Source organism: Theobroma umbraticum, unplaced genomic scaffold (genome assembly GCF_002168275.2).
Source record: "Theobroma umbraticum cultivar Fairchild unplaced genomic scaffold, ASM216827v3 scaffold_51.0, whole genome shotgun sequence".
NCBI classification, from domain to species: domain Eukaryota; kingdom Viridiplantae; phylum Streptophyta; class Magnoliopsida; order Malvales; family Malvaceae; genus Theobroma; species Theobroma umbraticum.
In genome coordinates, this window is record NW_018397260.1 from 4268405 (window position 1) to 4278878 (window position 10474).

The 10474-nt window shown below is 30.7% G+C and overlaps 1 protein-coding gene across 1 annotated transcript in view; it reads right to left on the minus strand.

Annotated features, from left to right (window-relative positions):
* Nucleotides 1-4011: 4011 nt before the first annotated feature.
* Nucleotides 4012-10474, minus strand: part of TPR8 (Tetratricopeptide repeat (TPR)-like superfamily protein) — a 7074-nt gene continuing 611 nt past the window's right edge. Inside the window, exons 2-10 of the mRNA XM_089783706.1 lie at nt 9679-9935; nt 8705-8738; nt 8430-8566; nt 7225-7291; nt 6504-6603; nt 5856-6019; nt 5198-5248; nt 5077-5123; nt 4012-4580 (exon numbers count right to left, since the gene is read on the minus strand). Of these exons, the coding sequence (XP_089639832.1) occupies nt 4209-4580; nt 5077-5123; nt 5198-5248; nt 5856-6019; nt 6504-6603; nt 7225-7291; nt 8430-8566; nt 8705-8738; nt 9679-9935 (1229 nt within the window). The 3' untranslated portion in view covers nt 4012-4208. The remainder of the gene's footprint in view (nt 4581-5076; nt 5124-5197; nt 5249-5855; nt 6020-6503; nt 6604-7224; nt 7292-8429; nt 8567-8704; nt 8739-9678; nt 9936-10474) is intronic.

The window sequence follows — 10474 nt, forward strand, 5'->3', positions numbered from 1 at the left end:
AAAAAAAAAAAAAAGCCAAACAATAACCAATAAAAAAAACCATTTGAGTAAACACGTTTATGATCCAAAAATACCTTCAAAGTGTCGAAGCTGAAGCTGAAAAACTTGGGAAAGTAAGGGACCCAATTCAAGTGAGCAGCATTACAAAAAAACCAAAACAATGGGGGGCTTCACAAAGAAAGGGGCTTTCAGCTTACTTTTCAAGAAGAGATCAAAACGAGGACGTTCGAACAACAGTGTAAAACGAATAGGGTAGTCAAATGCTGGGCGGAAAGACCGAGAGTGAAGACGTTGGAGTATCAGAACTAGTTTCCTCCGAAAAGGGGCCTTGCTTTTATATGTTCAGTCTTTTTTCTTTTTGTTTGTTGTGGCTTAAATTTTCTCTGGGCATGACTCAGGGTAAGAAGCAAACAAAGGAAAACCAACAGTGCCTGTTTGAGACCAAACAGATGGCAATTGGGTTCGGATACTGTCTGCGTTTCACAAGAGTGACGCAAAGTGGATGTGGTGCATGTGGCTGTGGCCCATCTGCCATGCAAAACTTCCTCCTTTCCTCTTCAATTTCTGACCCAATACGTTCTGTTTAACGGTGTTTTTATAGCAGAATTTTCATGGTAGGGGACCAAACAAACTTTTGTTTTAGATTTTTTTTCAATTAATAAATTAAATATTTGAAAACGGATCAATTACATATTTATTAATATGTAAATTATAATATTAATAAAAATATTATTTTTTATATATTCTTATTTTCAAAATTTTTTATGATGATAAAATTTTTCAAATAAAACCAAATAAAATTTCTTTTTTAATATCATAGAAGTTTCGCGTTCAATTTTTACTATTAAAAATTTGTTGGTGGATAAAAAATTTATTAATTAATTTATTTATATAAAAGAGATTCATTAAGAATTTAAAATGAATTATAATTATCAAAATCAATGCCATTAACTTAATAAATGTCTTCTGAAACAGTAATTATTTATACAAGAAAAACAACCAAACAAGAAAGGGAAAGATGTCATTTTTGTTTAATGTTGACTTTCCTGAATAAAAAAAGGAATAAAAAAAGATGAATGAATGATAAAAAAAAACTTTAATTAATTTCCATTATATGTGTGATGTGTCAAGGCATATAATTTTTTTTACTATTTTTATTAAATAGTTTAATAATTATGTGACACATGATGCAATATTAATGTCTATCAAAAATTTATGAATTCATTTTTTTTTATTGGAATGAAAATATTACATAAGGATGAGTAAATGGATGGATTGGGTGGTTTGATTCACCATACTTAAAGATCAAATAGACTAATCATTTTTAAAAAATTAACCAAATATAAAAAAAAAAATCAGACCAATCAAACTGACCAAACATCAAATTGGTTTGGTTGGTTGGGTTTTAGACCAACGGATCAAAATTTTATCACTATTTTTTTATAAATTATAATATTAAAACTTATAAACTTTATCCATAATTATATATATATGAAATTAATAATATAACTTATATGTTATAATGTTTTATATCACAATTTGTATAAATTATAACTAATTATAGATAATATGTTATAAAATCTAAGGTAATAGCTAATAAATTTATTAAATGTAATCATAAAAATAAAATTTATTATAAGTTATAGTAAAGCTTATATATAAATTAAATATATGTATATATAATATATTACTTATTATTTATATAATTAATGATACAAATTATATGTTAAAATGTTTTATATCAAAGTTTGTATAAATAATAACTAATTATAAACAACATGTTATAAAATCTAATGTGACAACTAATAAAGTTATTAAGTGTAATCATATAAATAAAGTCTATTATAAGTTAGAGCAATACTTATATATAAATTAAATATATATAATATATGATTTTATTATATATATATGAAATTAATGACATAACTTATATGTTATAATGTTTTATATCAAAGTTTGTATAAATAATAATTAATTATAAACAATATGTTATAAAATATAAGGTGATAACAAATAAAGTTACCTAATATAATCATATAAATAAAATTTATTATAAATTATAGTAATGCTTATGTATAAATTAAATATATGTATATATAATATATTTATACAATTGTATATATATTCATAACATTTTATATTACGAAAGATTAGTAAAGTGTGATAATTATAACATATTAATGTATAGGATATTTACAATTATATATTACAATATTAACATATATGTTATATCATTTAAAATATATAACTTGTAATTTCATATTAATATAGATTTATAAATAAATAAAATTAATTAATATTAAATTGCTATAATCATAATTTGTATATATACATATAATATATTAATATATTTTAAGTATATTATTAATTAAGTTTACTAATAATTCTTCTTAATATATAAAAAAATTATATATATAAATATATAAAAAACTAGTTTGATTTTTTAGATGGATTAGTCCAAAAATTTTAAAATCGAGAACCGATCAAAAAATCAGTTAAACCAAACGTTTTGGACCAATTGAGGGAGCTAATGGGACCAACACCCTTACTCAAGTCTATGACTTTGTCATATTAACGTGACCCAATCCATTATGTCATAACGTTTTGTTAAGTACGTAACTTAAGGTTTGGATAAGTGTAGAATGAGACTTGAATAAAGATTTTTAAACAACTAAAAAGTAAGAAGAAGATAAGGCCGTAATCGGAATCATTCGTTCTTTAAGCAAAGTATGCCCTTTTTTATGGTTCTTGAGAATTTTGATAATGGCAATTAGTATTACACCTTGTTGTATATTAATATTTATTTTAATTTTTTTAAAGAAGGGAAATTTGAACTCACACTATTTTAATCATATACAATATATAAACATTAAAAAATTTCAACAAGAAAAAAACCCCAGAGTTTCAAATGGCCTATATATGTCCTAAAGGCTAAAACATAACATTAATTGTGCTTTTTCTCTTTGAATTTGTTCTAATTATTGGGAGTGAAAAGAAGGGGTGGAGGTGATTTGTAACAAGATAAGAATGGCTTGGTACTGACTGACGTATTGTGATAGAAATTTAACTTGTTTTGTTTGTGGGTAGTCAAAGATAGCATTGTTTGTTTTCTTTTTTTTTTTTAATACATCATCATTTTGTATAAATTTTTAGTTGAAATCATTTGGATTGTTAAAGGACAATTAATTATGTTCAAATATGTCATTATTATTATTTTTCCATAAAAAAAATAAGGATTCCAAATATATATAAAGTTTGAGATTTCACAATGACGAATGTAGCAAAACATCATTAATTTTTTAAATAAAATTTTTATGCATATAATATTATCATAATATAATAATTTTGAAATGTTAAAATTATACTTTTTTAAGAAAAATGAAAGAGATAAATATCATAATACATACCTGAGAGAAGTAGCTTAGTCTCATGTCATTGATGTTGAAGCCGCAATACATAGGGAAGAGGAAGGAGGGATCGTTGGTAAGGTTAGGCATAACAAAGAAAGAATTTGTGATACATTTACTAATGAACCTATTAATATACATATCCTACATTACGTTGCCCTGTGATCATCCAAGTTTTATCAATTCTTCATTCTTCACTTGAAATATTGTCAAATAAAATAAACTAAAATTACTTAGCAATGGAGGAAATCTAATGCATGAAGAAATATACTCATTCAAACGGTAGAAAAGTTGTGGTATTCGCCATGGCGTTACCGTCAATGTGTGTGTCTTTTTTAATATTTGGCTGACCAGACAACTGTCAACTTTCATGCATTCCAAGCAAGCAATCTACATCTCCAAGGATTTGCCATTATGTTCTGATTTATAGTTTGACTGTGAAAAGTCAGAAAATCTAAACAAAGCAAGGTGTTTTCCCGTCTTTATACATCTAGCAGCAATGTTGTTCTCAATGTATCGGTTCTGATCCACAAAGAGATCCAATGGCATAAGCAACTAAAGAGTAAAATCCCATGATATCTGATCAAAATCACCTTACCTGATTAAGCTAATCATTTGGTATTATACTTAACTTTCTATAAAAGAACAAAAAATTCACTACCTTAAGTTTTTACATTTGTCTCAACTCTCAAGGAAATCCTTTGTAACTCAATGAGAAGCGGGTGTTAAAATTGAAAGCATGACTTAGTAAATTGAAATATAATTAACCATACATGTTTGTACAATCCTTTAGTTTGGAGCTCACCTTCCATTTGTGTCCTGAGGGTTTCCAGGAGATGATGTACCTGAGAACATTTCCATCACAGATCTGAAAGCTCCAGTTAACTCCTCTGGTATTTGCATTTGCATTTGCTCACCAAAATTCAAGTTGATGTTCCCACCTATTCTTATTCCAGGCTCTTCAGATCCGTTTACATTCATGTCTTCTCCCTGCCTGTTTTGAGACGGTTGTCCTTGGTATGCACTTGCAGCCATATTCATAAGCATGCTCGCAAAATCAGCAGGAAGGGCACTAGTGTCAAAAGGTATTGTAAATGGAGGTGATGCACCATGACTCCTTGACCCAGTTGAATGGTTATTAGGTCCTTCATTATTATGACTGGAACTAGCGTTCTGTAAGATGGAATTAAAAGATGGACAGAAAATGAGATGTATGTAATAGTAAATCTCAAAGAAATGGGCCATTAATCATCTGAAACAGTGGAGAATATGACATTGAGATCTCTTTAGAAAGGGAAGGAAGAGTGAAGCATATGAAGAAACACAAGAAATTTAAAAGTAACATTCAAATAGCAAATATTCTTGAGAATAATTGAACAGTATACAAATTGGGTCAATTTTCAAGGGGAACAGGATTGAAACCCTGTCTTTTAGTGTTAAACAAACTCATGGTACCTGCACAATGACATGTTACATAACAATTGTACCCAAATTTTAGGTATTGTTATGACAACAGTACTGCCTATACTCTTCTTCAGTATGTACTTATAATTGTAAGGGGCTAAACTGGTAATGGCTATTTTTGGTGTGGTAATTATTATAGACCACTTTTTCCAGTTATTAGACACCTATAATCACATTTCAGTAAAAGACTAATATTTCATATTACCGGATCCCACTCTGCCCTCTGCTGCTCATCTATCAATTTCTGCTCAGCTACCTGTATATCACAATAAGAATGTCAAGACAACACCACCATCATAACAATGTAAGAAAAGGAACACTGACACCTACCCGAATGTTTTCTTTCACAGATTCATTATTTGGATCCAATTGCAAGGCTGCAAGTTAAATAATAAAAGTTTGAAACTAGTTTGTTTGACAGCAGACAGAAACCACAACCATCAATGTGCGATTGATATCAATGAAAATATCTGGATTTAAGGAAATGTGGGAGCTTTCTTCAATTGTAAATGTAAGATAATCCACTCTAAATATACATCAAAAGAATGCTGATAAATGATATCCTAGAATTAGATGTGCCCATGACTAAAGCTAAAAGCTAAACACAATATACTGAAGATTGTGGCTAATAAAATGATGCAAAGTTGTGTCAACTTTTGCATGGATCAAACATTAGCTTTTATGATGTAAGATCCAAAATCAATTAACTAATTTCTAAAAGCACAAACTAATCATGGAAATAGGTCAGCATACTGTATATTCAGGTCCTGTACAATAAGGTAAATTGCATCTACCCATAGAGAGACCAAGAGTGGTGAAATTGGCAACCTACATAAATAGATAAGACAGCGGACTCACAAAAAGCAGAAAAAACATATCATGATAGCTGAAAAATACATTGATAGAGAAAACTTAATGCTGCTGCCTGCATTTTTCAGTACAACAGTAACACTCTGTATAGCTCACAAATGATTTCCCACCAACCTTTCTTAAATCCTTTCTCAATTGCATCAGCATAGTTCCCTTGAGCATAATATGCTAAACCAAGACGACTGTATGCCTTGCTGTAATTTGGGTCAATTTCAATGGATTTAAGACAGTCCCTAATCGCTTCATTGTACTTGTGAATTTGAGTGTAAGCAGCAGCCCTGATAAGCATACATAATTCTTAGACATTACAGTTATATGAAGACAAATATCTGAAATGGTTGAAGCTTGCTGCAATCTAATAAAAGAAATAGGTATATTTCTAAAAGTTACTAGAATCCAAACATTAAAAAGGAACCAATTTTTCTAAATCCTGATATTATCAAGACATGATGAACAGGAAAAACAAGTTTATCATTTCTAAAAGTCAAAGGTTAAAATCTTATACGCTGTTCAATGGCACCAACAGGATGACCTAAATAGTGCAAGGATAATGTGGGATAGTAGGACTAAGGGCTTTCCTATCCTTTGGTAAGAAAAAATTAACTGTTGATTAGTCCAATACTATCCCCTGAGAATCCATGTATTGCACTCACTATATTTATACTTCTCTTCACAAACAAGCAAATTCATTTATCTCTTAACCCATAACGATGGCAAATTGAGCAAATACATATCAAATTATCAGCATGCACAATGCAGCACCTATTACAATAATAAACTGCATTATCATCACAAAGTGAAACAGCCACAGAATACAGCTCTATTGCGTGGGAGTATAGCTTTGACTGCATGGCCCTGTTACCTGAAAGCAATGACAATATAAACAAGATATTCAGCTTTTACAGAGAATGAACACTGCATGATATTTTTAAAATCATGATACAAAAATAACAACGGAATAAATGGTCATCATATTGACACTTCTAATGCAATAATTACTATGAAAAAAGATTCATTTTTAAAGAAGAAAGAGAGGATATAGGTGGCAATTGGATGGTTTGGGTCGTTTCAGGCATTGAATTCTTCCAGCGACTTTAGGTTCAGGTTGTTAACTTTTAGATTCAATTTAGGTCAGACATGGTTATATTTAGGGCTGGCAGCTTTTACGAATCTTTCAGGTTCATGTCAACTTTTGCCACATTTTACTCAATATGGATATAGTAACTGGGTTCAAGTCATTGACTTTTTCAGTGAAATCACGTGGCACAGGTTGGGTTTCAAGCGAGCTGCTCGTTTGGGTCTGCTTTGACCACCTGTACTTCATGACTACTAACAAATCAACAGATAAAGCACATGCAGATTAGACAATGTACAAGGAAAAGAACAAAACTTTCTCACACTCTCCAAAATAATGAACACGTGAAATAAAGGTTACAGATTTAAAGCACTAACTGGCGACAAAAGGTACACAAATGTTTATTACCTTGACATTTAAATGTCTCAGCCAGGTTTTTACAGTCAAATTCCTTACATCCACATCGCTCCATCTCCTGATGTGGAAGATAATTAAAACATTAATGAAGGCATGACAGAAGCTAACTGATATCATAAGAAAGTGAATAAAACATGATAATAACCACAAATGGCACAAAATTATAGAATGAGAATATAATGAAAAAGATCAAGTTCCAACTATCCTATTTAACGATGTGAAAGCAATATGGACTTTGAAATCATCAGCCGTGAATCCCATATTCCTAACTAGTTCAAAGCAACAAAAATGAAAAGAAATTGAGAATCCAAACAACAGTAATATCCTTCCTTATAATCACATATTCTGCACAGCAAAACCTCAAAGATGACACATACTTAAACTCAGCTGGATACCATGCAATTGACAAACATTGCAACCAGCAGCTTCCTAACTTCCTTAGTTCTCCAATCCTTCAGTCATTATGATGATTTAATGGTTTGCTCACTGACTTACCCTCTTCATCTGAAATTGTAAGCCACTTGGTCAAGGATGCTTAATTCAGAGGAACTCCAATCTAGAAATTGGTAGTTGAACTGTTTCAGATTCCCAAGCCACATAAATTTATGGTGGTATAAGAAAAAAATAATAATTTGTTTCTCCAATGTAAGAAATAACTGAAGCTGAAGCTTGTCATGTGATGTGTAAGACTTCAGAGGTCAGTCAATTTGCAGTGGGACATGTAACATTAATTCAGAAGAGGAAATAAAGATGCCATTGTCTGCACTGCCTGGCAGATGTCAAAGTAAGAAAGAAATGGTAACAGTTTGCTAATATAATTCTCTGCGGAGAAGGATTAAGCTTGAAACAATTGGTTCTTTATTAAAATAATGAGAAGAAATCCACCAAAGATTCTCATACTAAATCATTTCATTAAGGACAAATATCATAACTGATGCATAAATACATGCCCTGGTGAAACATTAATGATCATTGCACCCTATCTCCTTGGCCTCCCCCTATTTAGTTTCTGGGTGTAGTGATGTAGTCAAAGCATGAATACACTATTGATTAAACTAATTCAAACAGAAAGTGTATAATCTAAAACTAAACCAGAATCCATGAGCCAAATCTTAAGATATATCAATAAAAACCATCACTTTGTACCAATTAATTCAAACGCTAACAAATTTAACTATACAACTAACAGAACATACATTTAAAGCATCTTGAAATAAACGAGTAGCTTTATCCAATTGCGCAGGATCATCATTCCCATCAGGCATGGCCCTTAAAAAATGAATTTTCTCTAGTGCAGCAAAGAATTGCCCAAAGAGTTCATCCTTGGAGACCCCTGCAAGTTCCATTGATGTCAAATTAGAATTATTGTGTATAACCTAAAGCATTGAAATAGATAACACAAATGTAGAACTAATTCAGCGCTGTTATTAAAAAGTCCAAAATATAGTTTTCAAGATAAAGAACAGTCCACCTGCAGACTGAGGTTCTCTTGTCCAATTCTCCCCCTAATTCAGAGAAATTAAGAAAAAGATCATATTAGAAAGAACTAGACAAAAAAATAATGTCCAAATACATGGGAAAAAAAAAAAGTGCTGCAAGAGATGAATATCACAATATTATAAATGCCTCCAGAACGTCATGCAAACTTTAATAACTCGTAGCTGCAAATTGGTGCAATATTATACAGACCAACATATATGTTACGATAAGATTTTCAGTTCTGTTCTTAAAGATTGCAGAATTCAATCACAGGTTATCATTCAAAAGAAGCAATTAATTAGAACATTTTCCCCCTCCCCAACACACACACACTTTTTTTTTTGTTCTTTTCAACTTTCTCATTGAATAAAATACTAGGCTAAAAGTTGAGAGAACAATTGGAGCATAACTATAGCAAAAACACTGCAACTTTAATTCAAGAAAGCAAATTGGTTAGCTTCTATAATACCTAAAGTGTAACCTTTACATAGTCAGAGGGAAGGAATTCAGAAATGAGTAGTTGGAATATTAAGACTTAATAGTTTACTTCTGTGAGATAAAATTCTAAATGTAATTTCTCGTTGCAGTGATAGTTGCAATGGTAGTAGTAACAATAATGATTCCATTATGCAATGACCATATGATTGCACACACTTTTTCCCAACCAGATCTCTCATTTTACTTTTATCAAACATTAAGTCATATAGAACTATTTGCATCCAAAATTTGATATGAGATTGCATCACACCCCCACTAGTGCCAAGAATGTCCCTAACAGAATGCCACTACAACTACACTCATTTAATGATAAAGAAAGAAATCCATTCACGAAGAAAATTTTCCATATTAAATTTTAAAATAGAAAGAATTAAATTTTAGATGACATACATCATGCCAAAGTTAAATCCTAAAGTCAAATATATTTTACATAAATTTTGAAAAAAAGAAAGAAGGTAGAAAATATACCAGTTCTGATGCCTTCAAGGAATTATTGCTAGTAACATCATGGGCATACGATGAACTAGGAGCATTATCTGAACTTCTCCTGTGACTTAGATCTGATTTAATTTTCTGATCCTCACTTGCTTCCAATGAACTGAATAAGTCAACTAATACATCAGGTTTCACATCTTTAGCAGAAGTTGAGTCAAGTTTAAACACCTCAGTCAAACATTCCCTGGCAACTTCGAGGCCTTCAAGATCCACCCCTGGAGCAGGTTCAACTATACAACAGAAAAAACTATTATTAGAAAACAATTTAACAAGTTGAGCATACAAAGTAAATAAAAAAATTGGTAGAAGAGCTGAGGGCACACAGAACAGATAAATGTTTCAAGGTCATAAAGATTCCTGGCCATATAGGAATTAGCAATATTAACTGAGAGTTACCAGTAATACAATCTAAACAATAAGAAGATCTAAAAACGTATTCAGCATCTTTGACTAGTTAACAAGATAAACCAAAAACACCATCAGTTCCGTGGTTTTGGAAACTCCAGCAGCCACTCTTCAGACAAAGTTTCAAGAGTTTACACCTTTTTTTTTCATGATAATTTAAAAATCAATCAAATCTTATATTATTCCCTAAGAATTCCCGAGACATTCTCCAAAGTAATCATTCCCACAGTTGATACTCCACCCTTAAAGTCTTATTGTACTCACATTCACTGAAACATATCATGCACATAATCCCACTATACACTTCTGCGATCATTGTATTGTCCACGACAGCATAGCACAACATTGTTCACAAACGTCTATT